At 41.5% G+C, this 15,275-nt stretch overlaps 1 protein-coding gene across 2 annotated transcripts; it reads right to left on the bottom strand.

The window, feature by feature from the left end:
* Positions 1 to 1,133: 1,133 nt before the first annotated feature.
* Positions 1,134 to 14,581, bottom strand: LOC146701895 (glycogenin-1-like). Of its 2 annotated transcripts, XM_085468294.1 has the most exons (8): positions 14,352 to 14,580; positions 12,103 to 12,238; positions 11,809 to 11,983; positions 11,550 to 11,712; positions 4,363 to 4,489; positions 3,062 to 3,278; positions 2,373 to 2,411; positions 1,134 to 2,112 (listed from the first exon to the last, which is right to left on the bottom strand). In XM_085468294.1, the coding sequence occupies exons 1-8, from the start codon at positions 14,356 to 14,358 to the stop codon at positions 1,954 to 1,956; spliced, it is 1,023 nt and encodes a 340-aa protein (XP_085324420.1). In that variant the 5' UTR covers positions 14,359 to 14,580; the 3' UTR covers positions 1,134 to 1,953. The 2 variants fall into 2 exon arrangements, with proteins under 2 accessions (XP_085324420.1, XP_085324421.1); XM_085468295.1 differs by lacking the exon at positions 2,373 to 2,411 and having other exon boundaries at positions 14,352 to 14,581.
* Positions 14,582 to 15,275: the final 694 nt, after the last annotated feature.

Here is a 15,275-nt window from a genome sequence, read left to right as displayed (position 1 = left end):
GCAATAATTCTTTAAGTGTTATTTTTTTCCTTGGTATTCTAATTTCACCGAAGTTTACTAAACTCAACAAACTTGATATTACTTACCGGGACATTTATTCTGTCCTCATTTTCTTTCACCGAAAAATTGTTTCCTGCAGTGCCGTCTTTCGCGCTTGGCTCTCCTACCTTTGCTAACGTGATGCGCATAGCAGAAGCGATGCTGCATTCACTTACACTCGGATATCTGAGCGTCACCGTGAAAACATAATCGGACATTTGATATTTGATTGAATTTTATTGTTTTGCCTTTGGGGTGGCACCTGGGGTGGCCAGTCTGGTTTGGGGGGTGGCCTGTGCCCCCCCAGGCCACCCCGCTGGACACGCCATTGCTCGTTTATCATTACACATTAATGAGCAAGCACACTTTGAAGCCTAGGTATATTCTCATTTAGCATGGCACAATATGCACAAAAAGGGGGGGGGCAGCCTTGCACTGGACTATTTTCGGGGGAATTTTTTTCATTCAAGAATGGAAACGGCACCTAACTCAAAGGATGAGGCAGTGATGTCTCTACAACTAAGAGACAACTTATCATAGAAGTATGCATGTATAAGTACTCAAAGCACTTTACACAACTTGCCCCATTCACCCACTTGCACAAGCACTCTTTTCTAAGTTTCGGTTTAAGTGCTTTTTATCTCTCATCCACACACTTTCAGCAACTTGGGGTTAGTATGTTGCCCAAGGATATTTAGCATGCAGCCTGGAGCAGACGGAGATTAAACCACCAACCTTCAGATTAGTAGGTGACCTGCGCTACAGCCACCCCATAAAAACAAATCCTTTATTCACATTTCTGTAGTTGGATCTATGAAGAATGTCAAAGATAAGAGTTTAACAGATATGAAATAGCATTTTTGCATAAACAAGATCATTCCCAAGTAGCCTTTGGCAAAAAAGGCAAATCTGAGCATGCTGTGCAGTGTGTCCTTAAAAAAATCTGAGGAAACTGGTGGAGGATAACAGAAGAAGAAAAAATTTACTGTATCTGCATTTACGTTTGCACATTTTAATAAATAGCTCCCATTTCCTAGGATAATATAAAGATAATATAAATTCCAACAAGAAAAAAAAGCACCTGAGCAACTCCACAGCTTGTAAGGATGTTTTATTGTTTCCAGATAAAAGATTTTCAGCCAACATCCAGGTCAAGTATAATGTGGTAAAATTACAAACCTGTTTCATCTACTAAAAAAAGCTGCTGGTCAAGAGTGAGATAACATAGGATGACAGCAGTAGAGAGAGCAAGGCATTAAGGCACTAAAGATCTAGTGTGCATGGCTCACTGACCATACTACGGCCTTGAGAAGTGCTGTAAACATATCTTCATATCCGTGTAAAACAGAGACTTCTAATTCAAAAACAATAGAATTAATTCTTTTGAGAAAAGAAAATATTAAGAAGACTGTCAGGTTACTGCAGAGTAAAAAAGGAAAGAATAAACTGAAAAATGACAATGTCAGTGACTACACATCTTAACCACACCGATACAAATGGCCCAGTTGATCTCTTGTTGCCATCTCCTTTTTTTTGTTTGTTTTTTTTACAAAAGAAGCATAAACATGAGAAAAAAAAAGATTTTAATATTCACCTTTAAACAAGCACACTTCGGTTATAAACCTTTTTTCACACTGTAGAAGAACATATATGAGTTTCAGGGTAAACTGAATGATAATAATCTTGCAGAGAGAATTAAAACCGCTCATAAAATTTCACATTACTTCCCCCCACTTAAATTGGGCTGTCTTTGGAGTATGGAGTTGGTAGTGCTGGTGGAAAGAGGGACTTGGCTCATTTATAGTTGAAATAAAGGTAGGAAGAAAAACTGCAATCTGATTTTTTCGGCAGTATTTTCTTGGCAACAAGTAGAACGCAAGTGCTCTTTTAAAAATATCCCGTGCCAATCCTTCTTTATTTGAGAAAAGTATCAAGCTTTCTCTGGATATTGTCAAATGAGTCCATTCCCAAGTAGTCTGCCTGACCTTGCTCCCATTTCTGCTTCCGTTCTTCTGAGGACATCTGCTGGGATTGGGATGCCTGTGCGTGCGTGTGCGAAGACCTGCTCTCGCCCTGAAGGAATATGGAACATAACAGCAGGGAAATGAATAAATGACAAGACACGCAGACTGCACACAACATGCTGTTTTTCCTTTTTTTGCTTTTTGGAAGCGGCAAACTGCCACACTTAGCCTTTCCAAATTAATGGCAGCAGGCAAACACGCGAAAGCTCTGATTTTAGAGGAAGGGCAGCAACAGCAATAAACCAGGCGCCAACGGATGCTTAATCACTGCTGAGCTATAAAAAACAAAACAAATCTTTGTCTCCATACCTGTTCACTCTCAAAAGTGACAGTTTCACTGTGCTGGAACTTTGTGAGATGAATAAGAAGACAGAAAAGAGGTTTAAATAGCTTTGCATCATTCAAAGTTCAAAATAATGGCTATAAATTTATACTGGAGCGTTTCAGCTCATAAACTGTCTGAAAGAGGATCTTTTAGCTCCCTTAAGTTAAATCTGTTGAGATTGGCTTCCCCATGCAGGCAAAGGATCTGAAAAAGATCAGCAGGTGGGAGGGACTGTATGTCTGAGATGACTAGATTAGGGATAGATCCTCTTGCTCACATCTAAGAGCATTTCGAGCAGTCTGAAGCCTCAACTTTTGGCTCTCAGGGATTACTTACACATACGCTGACCTTGCTATTTTAGCCATTTGTTATGAATTATCCAGTGACTCCATGGTTGTAGTTTTGTGCATTCGTTGCAAACGATCTTAGGTTCAAGACAGGGAGGACATACACACCCAGCCTCAGGGGTTCATCAAATGGTTGTCAGACTATGTGGTGTAAAATCTATGGTGACCCCTTTAGAAATACAGTATATAGCAACAAAAGTATGTCTTTTTCTTATGAACTATCCGCCTTTGTAACTATACAGAAAATAAGGAAACAGCTCTGTTTTAAAGATAATACCTGATGAGAAGTCGCAAATAGTGCAGGTTCAATTAAAATGTCGACTTACCTCCACACATCCTGAGTGGAAGGGCTGTTCTCCATACTCCTCGTGCAGCATGGGGACCACATCACCCGAGTATAGGGTCCACCAGTTGAGAAGGAAAGTAGGGTGTGTGGCAGCATCCTGCTCACTCCCTGAAATCTGTTTGGTTTTGGGATCAAATGTGTAATCCCATGGTTTGGTCTTCCCCAGGAAATGGACCACCTTGGCATTTCCACCATATCTGAAACCAGTATTACAGTAAATGAGAGGATGTACTGTAGATGTAGTGTGGTTATGGTTCGATTTACTAAATGAAGCTTTTCTGAATAGTTTTTAATATCAAATTGTAGCAATAAAGACATTTGTATTCATAGACATAAATAGTATAGAATATGCTTAAATAAAAAAAGTTTTAGAAATGTTTTAGGAGAAACCCTGTATGTTAGTGTCAAAAAACATATTATTAAATTGTTGTGTTTTTAATTGGTCATAATTATGAACTGGACACTAATATAAATTTTAATGCTCCAGGAAACATTTTTGGGTGTCTGTGTTTAAAAGCTGGGTTAGCATGAATGAAACAAAATCCTTTTGGAGAAATAAGAATGAGAAATATATTGATCCACCCCAGTTCTGACAAGCTTAGATGTCTTTGTAGCACTGGCAATCTGCTCAAGTACACAAATAAACCTGAACCCGACACTGTCGGGTATGTTTTGCTGTGTTTGTCAGACCTCTAAGCGTTATTGCTGACAACTACAAACAACTAAAGACATGTTTATCTTCCCTGTCCTCCTGATGGATGCCAGGAAATGCCAAACCAAAAAAAGCCTGCTGATGAGACCAGAGGTGAAGACACAGAGATGCAATGAGGATGAGAGGGTAGCTTTAGACACAGCACACAATGACCAGTCCTGGAGGCAAACATTAAAAGGTCTTTAAATAAAGTGCTCTATTTCAGGAGTGGGTATCAGCTGCTCTGAGCTCAGAGTGGGCATCCAACCCAGAGCTGAGGGCCTGCTGGGGCGACACTCTAACTGTGCTGCTGGAATCTCGCTGCTCATCTCACCCGTAACCTGATGTCATGTCACGATGTGAATACGCATTCATGTGACCAGGTATCTACTTACATCTTGGCTTTGTATCCAAGACACAAGATTTTAGTCACATGGACAGACTGCTGTTGCGTAATATGAATTTCCCAGGGTAGCAGGTAAATATAGTATCTTATAGAGTTTGGTCACATAATTTTTTTAAACCGCACCTGTGACTTTAAGCATTTCATAATTACTCCATGAGTTTAAGTGTGCTTAGCAGACACTTACTGTTTAAATGCTGGGAGGTAAGTGTAGATGGCTATGCTGCTGAGATTGTAAATGAAAGGGAGATGTTTTGATATGTCAGCTGTTGCCCAGTTGCTAAAGAAGCCATTCAAAATCCCTTGGTCTCCTCCTGCAACAGAGAAATACGAAGGTAAGTGTGACAGTATGATAAGTCGAGTCGCTTTATATGGCACATTTAAAAACAACAGCAGTTGATGCTTTCCAAATGAGGTAGAATAACAAGGCAAATCTCTAGAAACATACATATAAAGCCCTAAAGAGAGATACCCCCGGGAGATCCCGACAGGGGGGGAGAATGAGATCTCCAATTGGACGAACTCAAGGTTAATGACCAACGCAACGGAAAGGACTATGAGTAAGACATGCATCTGCGGCAAGGCGTGTAAGAACCAGCGTGGCCTAAAGGTCCATCAAGCCAGAATGTAATGTTTGGAGTGGGAAAGTGAGGTGCAACGCACAGGTCCTGAACCTGGTGAGATGCAGGAGGAGTCTGGCCAGGAGGCACCTCACAGAGCCCAGTCCCTCCACACACCAGAGTCTTCCAATCCAAGCAGTGTAGTTCCACAACAGCGGATTAAGCCAGCAGTTGGAGCAAGTGGCAGAAGTTTGATGAGGATCTCTCCAACATCATACAAGCTGTAGCCAAAAGAGATGCTGACAGCAGGCTTAAAACAATGACCACCATCATAGTCAGCTATGCCTCAGAAAGGTTCGCCCTGACCGAGAAGTGTAACAAGACCCCTTATACCATGAACCGCAGGGCCATGAAGATTCATTGACTGCGCCAGGAGCTTAGGAGCCTTAAGAAGCAGTTCAAGAACACCAATGCGGAGGATAAGCAAGCTTTAGAGGAACTGCAAAACATCTTGCGGAAGAAGCTGATTACCCTCCGTAGAGCAGAATGGCACAGGAGGCGGGGAAGAGCGAGAGCCAGGAAACATGCAGCTTTTATTGCTGATCCCTTTCGCTTTTCAAAACAATTGCTTGGGGTTAAGCGAAGCGGGCGGTTGGAGTGCTCAGCAGAGGAGGTGAATAACTTCCTTCATGAGACCATGTTGTTCCCTCATGAGACCTTGTTCCCTCAGTGGGTCACCATGAGTGACCCACTGAGGGAACAAGACTTGGGACCCAACGAAGCTCTCATCAACCTTGCCCCACCATCAGTAGAGTTTAAGTTGACGGAGCCAAGTTTGAAGGAGGTGTGTGAGGTCATCAAAGCAGCCCACTCAGCATCTTCTCCAGGTCCCAGTGGCGTACCCTACCTTGTCTATAAGCGCTGCCCAGAGCTGCTTCGTCACCTGTGGAAGATCTTAAAGGTGATATGGCGGAAAGGGAGAGTTGCTGATCAATGGAGGTGCGCAGAGGGAGTCTGGGTTCCCAAAGAGGAGGACTCTAAAAACATAAACCAGTTTCGGAGCATCTCACTATTGAGCGTGGAGGGGAAGGTGTTTTTTAGCATTGTCTCCCGGAGATTGACCGAGTTTCTCCTTAGAAACAATTATATTGATCCATCAGTTCAGAAGGGGGGGGATCCCAGGAGTTCCTGGTTGCCTAGAGCACACTGGCGTAGTTACGCACCTTATAAGAGAAGCCCACGAGAACAGAGGTGACCTAGCCGTATTGTGGCTGGACCTGACTAATACCTATGGGTCTATCCCACACAAAATGGTTGAGCATGCTTTACACCTCTACCATGTCCCCAGCAAGATTAAGGACCTGATCCTGGACTATACGCCAACTTCAGGCTTAGGGTCACTTCTGGGTCAGTTACTTCAGGCTGGCACTGCTTCAGGAAAGGTATAATAACAGGCTATACCATCTCAGTTACGCTCTTTGCCCTTCCAATGAACATGGTGGTAAAGGCTGCTGAGGTGGAGTGCAGAGGGCCGCTAACAAGGTCAGGTGTTCGTCAGCCCCCTATTAGAGCCTATATGGATGACCTCACCATCACAACATCATCGGTTCCAGGTGGATCTTGCAAGGACTTGAGATACTCATCTCATGGGCAAGGATGAGTTTTAAACCTTCCAAGTCAAGATCTATGGTACTGAAGAAGGGGAAGGTGATGGACAAGTTTCCGGTTCTCAATCTCAGGGACCATTAACGGAACAACCAGTTAAGAGCTTGGGGAAACTCTTTGACTCCAGCCTGAAATACTCTGCTGCCATTCAGAAGGCAAATGAGGAGCTGGGACCTGGGTAAACAGCTAAGGTTCCCACAGCACATTGCAAAAACATCCCTCCGGCCAGACATGATCATTATTTCTGAGGTCTCAAAACAGCTGATCATGCCGGAACTCACAGTGCCCTGGGAAGAGCGGATCGAGGAGGCCAATGAAAGGAAACGTGCAAAGTACCAGGAACTAGTGCAGGAGTGCAGGGGAAGGGGCTAGAAGACTTTCTATGAGCCCATAGAAGTGGGTTCTAGAGGCTTTGGAGGACGATCACTCTGCGAAGTCCTAGGCCAGCTGGGTGTGGCTGGGACAGCCAAGAAGACGGCCACCCAGGCTGTGAGCAAAGCGGCAAAGAAAGCCACAAGGTGGCTGTGGATTAAGAGTGCTGATCCGTGGGTAGCTACTGGTACGCAAGTCGGGGCCTGATCACCCCCGGCTGGGTCGCCTGGGCGAGGGTGTATGATGTTGTGAGACCAGAAACACCTGATGACCCCAGGATACATCACTGAAGATGAGTACCAGTGCATCCAGGAGATGTGTCTTGTATAGATAAAACTAATAGTCACATAAATAAAAAACCTAAATAAACTATAGTTTAAGCATATTTTTCAGTGATTAACAATTTGCTAGAATAACAAAATTACAATAATGAAATAACTGAATCTGATTTAATTAGGCTCTGAGGACCAGCTGCTGTGTAGTTCAAACATTGTAACATCTTTTCAAGACAAGTGGATTTGCAAATAGTGTACAGTGTCTTTTCCAGCGCTGACTTTTTAATAACATCAGTCATGAAAACAAAACAAGCCTCAGGTTTTAAAATTTATTAACAGTTTTGTAATTTCTTGTAAAAATGTTTGTCTTGAAGTAATTTGCCTTGGTGGCATTTGCATGCTGTGAAAATCTCTGATATGGTCACATAACAGCAAACTTGGCTTTAAAAATGTTTCTGGTCAGGTTTTGTTTGTTGGCTGAATGTCTTCACTGAAAGAGTGAGACGAATGAAAGGCACACCTGTGACAAACCACATTAGTTTTCACCTCAGCTCATCTGCTGAGATATAAGCCCAGACAAGCATTTAAAGAAATGTTCTCACATGTTTAGGACACACAACTGGATCTCATGTTCCCACTGCTACCTGAAAAAAGTAGATCTGATTTTCTAGAAACTGCAGGTAGTGCTTTACCTCAGTGGGTGCACACAGGTTGGGGCATGTGTTTAGCAGCCACAACATTAAACCCACCAAAGTTAATGTGAACAGTGTTGATTGTCTCATTAGAGGCACGACATTGCAAAAATGCTTCGGGAAACAGTTCAAAAAACAAAGAGCCCACAGCATTAACCAGGCCTCCAAACTTTGCAGATCCCAATCCAATCACCATCTATGGGATGCGCCTGAACAAGCCCATTCAAAGGAGGCTACACCCTGAAATCCACAGGACCCAAAGGATCTGCTGCCAAAGTCTGGTGCCAGATACCACAGGACACCCCCCTGAACTCTCATGTTCATTCCCAGACGGGTCAAAGCTGTTTTTTCTTTTCTTTTTTTGTGGCATGAGGGGGAGGGATATTATTGTCATTACGTTTATTTTTATTGCATAAAACATTTTATTTGTAAATAATCCTTTTTATTTTTTTCAGATTAAAAGGCAAAACAAAAAAATCCTAATCAAAGGATAATGTTGGTGTCAGTAGAAAAAATTGAGGTGCTGCCTCTGCAATTACATTGAATATTTCCAAACTTTACCCTACTCCATTCATGACCAGCCAACTTTAAATAATACAAACAGACAAAGAGATTTAAAGACTTTTGTCTCTCACTGTGCTGGTACGTGAATTAACACTGGCCTCTGGGTTTTAAGTAAATGGACTGCAAGTTTGCGTCTGAGTTGCCTCAGGTCCTGGAGTTCAATTGGAGGGCTGTTACAGCCATTTGCCCTCCCTCAAGTTTGGCTGCTTTAGAACTGGGGCAGCCCCTTCTCACAGCAGCAACTTACATAAATACACAACTTATAAAAGTTTGGGAGGCAGGGATCTATTTGATGTTATGTGAGGTGGGTGACAGGTAGACAACTAGACCAGACCCGAGCCTTAAATAAATGACAGCCCCCCCAAAATGTGATAAAAGTTCAGTGAATCTGTGAATGAGTCACTGAAATGACACTGACACAGGACGAGATGTTGGCTGTTAACAAAACTTTCACATGTCTCTCCTAAAAAAGCATAGGACTGTAAAGTCTGTGGCTTCGGTTTAAAATAACACACATAGCTGGCGTTTGTCTGAACCCACAGCCTCCACTGGAGAGTTCAAAACTTAATATGGAGCTGAGTATCTTCATTTTGAGGGGATGAGCAGAACACAGGAAGAATGTGCATCTAACCGGTGCCAGTTTGTTTTGGCAGCAGATAACACTGGAGCCACAGATGCAGAGATAGAGCCTCTGGGTTCAGTCACTTACTTTCTTTCCTCCTCTGCAATTTTTCTTTTCCAATACATCTTTCATGTTCTGCGGGGTAGAGAGGCGTACACGTGTATATCATGCATTCCTTGCAGGACAGCAGAACTGAAATGCTGAAGGTCAAAGCGGCTTCACCTCATGCCCCAGTGCACATGAAAAGACCATCCATGTCTATAAATAAGACAGCTTTACTTATTAGCATGCCATCAAGCATTTAGATAGTGGCATCACACTGAAACAGGGACTCTAAAATTATCCACAAAAAGACACTAAGGGATAAATGAGTTTCAGCTTCCAAAGGGACTCTTTCTCATAAAGAAATAAGAAAATGTCTTTTGTTTGTGGTTGAAATCATGATGTGAAAGATTGTTGTGACAGAATGAGTCGGCACTTGAAAGCAGTGGCCCATATTAAGCAAACTAATTGGTTTTTCCAGTGGCACCCCCCATCCCTGATGGAATCTGTCTCACAGCATCAAAAGGGAAACAGATTCAGTGACACTAACAAGTACATAGTTTGGCACTTCCTTTTGTCTTTTGTTTACTCCACAACTGTTTTCTTTGTTGGAATTTTTGAGGTCAGAGCAGCCCGAGTAAACAATGATTTTGTCTAGAGTCCGGCCCTTCTATCAGCAGGACTGACAGCTGAATGAAATCAAAAGCTTTTTCTCGGCATATCAGATACATAATAAATACTGTTCTTCACTTAAGCACTTAATTGAGATTTCATCACAATACATTCGATTTTTTGGTGTCAGAAGATATTTATAGTCCAAACCAGGGAGTTCAAACTCCTTTTAAATTGTGACCCACTTTAATTGGCCAAACCAATTCAGTTACATTCAATTTTATCTATAAAGTGCCAAATCACAACAACTGTCACCTCAATGCATGACCAGTGAAGCGTCTCTCTCTGTCAGTGTAAAGAAGTGTAACTTCATATTTAATCCCTGAAATATCTTAACATAAGAAGTGCAGTTTTAACGATACATGTCAGTTTTTCTATATAATAAAGACATTAAAGAAATTTCTCAGCACAACACTTTGGGTTTAAATTATGAGAAATAAATACAAGTTCTGGTAGATCATTGCCTGGACTCTGTTGTAATTATTAAACAAAAAGGTTTTTGTTAACTCATTCTTACTTAAATAAAACAGATAATAAGGTAGATCGTGAAAAAAATAGAAACATTTTTGCAATTTCATTTTTTTATAATATAGTGTGAAGATAAGAAAAGCTATAAAACTTGAGACAATATAGTTAACATCTGAAGTTTATGCCCACTTTCACATTTTCCAAAGACATGCAGTGGGCCGGATTGGAGTCTTTGCCCAGTCGTATGTTTGACACCCCTGGTCTAACCAGTACTGCCCAGTTGGCAGGCTTTGGCTACATTTAGGTAAACAGCCCCAGTGAAGAGGAAATGAAGGATTAAATTTCCTGTACAACTCAAAAGTATCTCCCGTCATCTGACAATGATTAAGTTATTTATTTGCTTTTAAAAATCCATCGTTATTTTTGAACAATGTAAACGCCACAGATAAGAAAGTCTTGGCCTAGATTTCTATGAGCTACACTAGTCTCCCCAAAACAAAGACTTGGCAATCAGAAATATACGATGGGTTTCCAGCATGCACATGACATTATTTTGGTCATGTGACGTAGCTGTCGCCTTAGCTGCATGGTCTTAGATGAACTGAGAAACTCTTTTTGCCACTTTAGACTATCACGTGGTCTTCTGGAAGAAAATCTAATAAGTGGACAACAACTTGAAATTATTTTTAAGTTACATGGCACAAATTTAATTAAAAATAAATTCAAAAGCAAATAGGCAACTTGGTCTGATGTCCACCAGACTCTCTTTGGATAGCTACAATATGTCAGACTCAGTTACTCAGCTACTTTCTAAAATGCAAGTGTTCATTTTTTCCCATTTAGATTATGTAATATTAAAAAAAAATTCTTGAGGAGCACCATGAAACTACGGATCGATGATGATTCTAGCCCTTCACTGAACCTGATATGGCCGGCATAGCTTTGACTACAATTCAGCAACAGTACGCTCCATGGAAAAGTGTTGCTTAATGTCAACTGGTGCTCTGTGCAAAACAGGGCCTCTCAAATTTAACCTTCACCCCACCCCGGTGAGCCCCTGAGAATAACTCAGCAGAGCTCGAAAGTCTCTTACAGGCGAGCCTTGTTTCCAGGCACCGAGCTTGATAAAGACCTTACTTAGAGCAAAAGATAAACAAGTCCAGTTAAACATCATGTTACCAAGAGCGTTTCCAAAACCATGTTTGACTCAAAAAAAAAAGGAATTTAAAAGGGCAGAAGTTCCTCCCTTGCTATATCATTGCCAATAACATGAAAAGTAGAGTAAAACATAAATTTTCACTCATTGCAACCCTGAATCTCAATAATAAACATGTTACATGTCATTAGTCATTGCATAGAACCAAGTGCATTCCTGAAAATGCTATAATAGCCCTTTAATAGACATTTTATAAAATGCATCCCGGCATTTTACAGCAGCTTACCGTCAAAGCTGCCATGTTCTGTACAATACTGAAGCAGTTTGCCATGAGTCTCCACAGAAGGACGAAAAACAAAAACGCCAGAGTTGAAGCAATCGGGCCAGCCAGGGTCAGGAGCAGCTGACAGTTCCTCTCTATCAAACAACTCATCTATATTTGAAAGAACCTGAGATGCACAAACAAAGCACATGTTTATACACACCAGTGATGTGCAGCATCTTCATTTTCTTTGTGCTGAAGCAAAATGACCTGTTAGCCTCACCATAGTGTCTGCATCCATGAAAACACATTTGGAGTAATGTGTGAGGGTCCAACAGTGGAGTTTGGTGAAGGTGACGCCCAGTTCGGGTCTCTTCATCATGGCCAGGTGTGCAGTGTCGCCACTGTCTAGCACATCCACCACCCTCACCTCATCGTAGATCCTCTTCAGCACAGACCTAATGATTTACAATACTATGAAATGAATCACTGTCAACCACCCATGTGGAAAACAAGAGTTCACAGGAACAGTAATGTGTATGAGTGAGAAAAAGTGAATGTAGGTAAAGTTTCTTACTGGCTAGGCTCTGATACATGTGGACCAATGAGTGCCACCAGCTTCTTGGTTGTATTGTGCTTACGGAGGGATTTGCCCAAAACCATTGCTCCCCGAGCATAGTTGTCATTGGTAGCCAATGTCACAAATGCCTGATCTGTAAAGAAAGAAAACTGAATTAAATTGGTTAAAGGTTGCTCCCACCCAAGTACTAACCACGCCCAACCCTGCTTCGCTTCCAATATGAGAAGAGATTGGGCGCACCCTGAGTTGCTTAACTTAAAGTTGCTTCTTAATATAGTACATACAATTTAAGAATGCTCTCAAACTCGTGTGTTAGTCAGATTCTGTTCTAAATGTTATGAAGTGGTTGAATTGGTTAGTTGTCTTAGTTGAATTGGTCACATAACTGCATCATATGACTTAAATGTGTCATATTTTTCGAAAGCCTCCGTTTTCGCAGTGTGGGGCTGCCCCACACAGTCCACACGCTGAAGAGTGCACTCATTTGTGAGCGGCTCAGAGTAGAGCCACTACTCCTGCACATCCAAAGGTGCCAGTTGAGGTAATTCGCACATTTGACAAGGATGCCTCCTGGGTAAGGTGTTCCAGGAATGTCCTACTAGGAGGTAGACCCATGGCACGCCCAAGAGATTGGGGTGTGTCATGGGAACACCGTGGTGTTCCCTTCGATAGGTAGAGGGAGGTCTGGGCTTCTCTGCTTGGACATCTTCCATAGATAAGGGAAGAAAATTGATGGATGGATGTGTTAGTCAATGAATTCATCCCATTTAAAAAATTTCCATAACTCTTCTGTGAATGACCAAATGATGGAAAGATGCTAGTCTATTTTCCCCCCAAGCCCTTCGACAGATTGGTGACCTCGCCACCTAAGACAGGTGGGATGGGCTCCAGCTTCCTGTGACTATGAATTGAAGAAGTGGAAAGATGGATAGGTAGATATTTTCCTCCAGTGTAACTGCATTGCATGTATTTTTAAAGTTTACTGCAGGAATATGAAACACACACCAACAACATTACACTGCAGTTGTAGCCTCTTGCCTTTTAGGTGATGCGTTTCTGTGTGGATTCTCTAAAGCATGAATGATCCAAATAATTCATATGTTGATTATTTCAAGTGTTTTTGAATGAGCAACACAATCTAACCTCACTAAAAGTTTTCTCACAAAGTACCCCATAAAGGTTTAAATGTCTCATTAAGGTGATTTTTATTTGCAGTGTGGCATCTACTCTGTACCACCACCTCAGGCTCCTGGGAGGAAAATCTGCCAAGTCAAGTCTTGAGAACAACGGCTTGCCTGTGAGAGGACATATAAACTGAGATGACGAAATCAGCATGGCAGCTGGGATAGTTCTGTGACTAGCAGTTAGGCCAACACCAATCCCATTTGGCCTATGCGCTAACCCTCTGGCAGTAAGATACCAATAATGGGCAAGGAGATCACAATAGATAGAGTATGTCTGACATGCTAGCAGCCCAGAGTTTCTATAAGTTTGGGCCAGTTGGAGAACAATGGTTCCAAATACCACAGCTTGCCAGGAAAATTTGTTCTGTCTCACTGCCTTTTCACAGTGCCACACCTCCTTTCTCTTACGCCCCCTTTTCAATTGGTAAAAACCCTTCTGCAATATGAATGTAACACTAAAAAACACATAAAAGATGAGAATTAGCTCTGCAACAACCCAAGGTACAGTGAAGTCACCGTCCAGGCAGCAGGGTCATTTCATTTTGAGTCAGGGGGACGGTTCCCAGTAAGCTTATACCACAAATTAAAAATTAATTATGGCGACTTAGGACACAGAGTAGTGTAGTAGGTCTCAAACTAAGGTCCAATGATAGTAAAGTAGTCTAAAAAGGTACCCTGTGAAATGATTTTATCGCACTGTGTCCACTGCACCTACTTTTGGCAGTTTCCTAATATATACATGACAAAATGGAACACAGTTATAAAAAGTAGTAACACTGTAATTATGTCACACCGGTAGCTGGTCACTGCGACAAATACAAGTTAATTATGTAAAGTAAGACTGTAACCACTTTAAGAATACTAAACTTCTTATTCAACAAGGGAACACAACTACCCAAAAACAAAGAGAACAGTGACAAAAGACTATATTAGCTACATAATGTCATTTAATGTCACCAAAGTTCGCGCCATTTGCTACTTTTAAAACTTTAGAGAAAAAAAAACAAAAAATTAACAAGAATTTTTTACTATCGACGCTGAGAGTGTTAAAATGTTACCTACCAGCCATGACTGACGAATAAGTCGCAGCTACTCTGTAGCCTGGACTTTGCAGAAGCCTTGCGTGGCGAAAAGGACCGACTAAATATACAGAGGTGGTTTAAATACCAAGATGACAGCAGCCAGACCGGCGTCACGTGACAGCCCCCAACACACCCACCTGCTGTTGACATGCTCCACCGCTACACAGCAGCACCTCAAGCAACACCGCTTTGAACAGGTTTACAGCCTACAGATGAAGAAAAATTGCAATTATTGAAAATATTGTGCATTGCTTCCTCCTCCTAACGTTACGGAAATTTCACAACTCTGAAAAAGTAAAGGGGGAAAAATTCTTTGAGTCAGAGATAACGTTGCACTCTCAGGACATAATTCTACAGCTCTGACCTTTCAAACAGCTGCCAGTGACAAATGAAAGACGGCGAAGATGTAATGCGTCCAGGAACAAGATGTCCTGTAGTAAACATTTGGCACTTTGTCGCCACCTTGTGGATTGAAGAGCGTATAGCAAGGCATTTATCAAACCGTAGTTTAGGAGGTCATTCAGTGCTCTTATTGTATTACACAACAGTGAATTATTTTTAGCTCAAGTAGTGTACTTTAAGAGGAGTGTCATAATTAAGCAAGAGGATGATATGTCATTTTACTGTCTTACATTTAAATCAAAATAATGACATCAAGTGGCAGAATTAAAAGCATACAAATGGCAATATTGACCACAATCTTACCAACCTGTTTAACATGCATGCAATGGACTGTTGCCTAAGTAGCTCAAGAATAATTTAGTGCAAAAAGCAAATATAATCTTCTTAAAGTGTTATTTTATTAATTAATCTAAAGAAAAAAGATGACTATTATTATTTTTGAAAATGTTACAGTTAATTTGCATATTTGTAAAACAGAAATCTAAACATTATTATGTAAAAG

The sequence above is a fragment of the Copadichromis virginalis genome, linkage group LG9 (genome assembly GCF_057382275.1).
Source record: "Copadichromis virginalis isolate Kocher_CV1m ecotype Utaka linkage group LG9, C_Virginalis_male_GT1.1, whole genome shotgun sequence".
Classification (NCBI taxonomy): Eukaryota; Metazoa; Chordata; class Actinopteri; order Cichliformes; family Cichlidae; genus Copadichromis; species Copadichromis virginalis.
Note: the sequence above shows the minus strand (reverse complement) of the source record. Positions and strands in the feature narration are given on the sequence as shown.

Bases quoted from the DNA above. Each gene is read 5' to 3' on its own strand.
- LOC146701895 (XM_085468294.1), bottom strand. The intron at 4,490-11,549 runs GTAAGCTGCTGT...TCTCTGTTGCAG, and splicing joins AGAACATGGCAGCTTTGACG to GAGGAGACCAAGGGATTTTG. The intron at 3,279-4,362 runs GTAAGTGTCTGC...TACTGGTTTCAG, and splicing joins TACCTCCCAGCATTTAAACA to ATATGGTGGAAATGCCAAGG.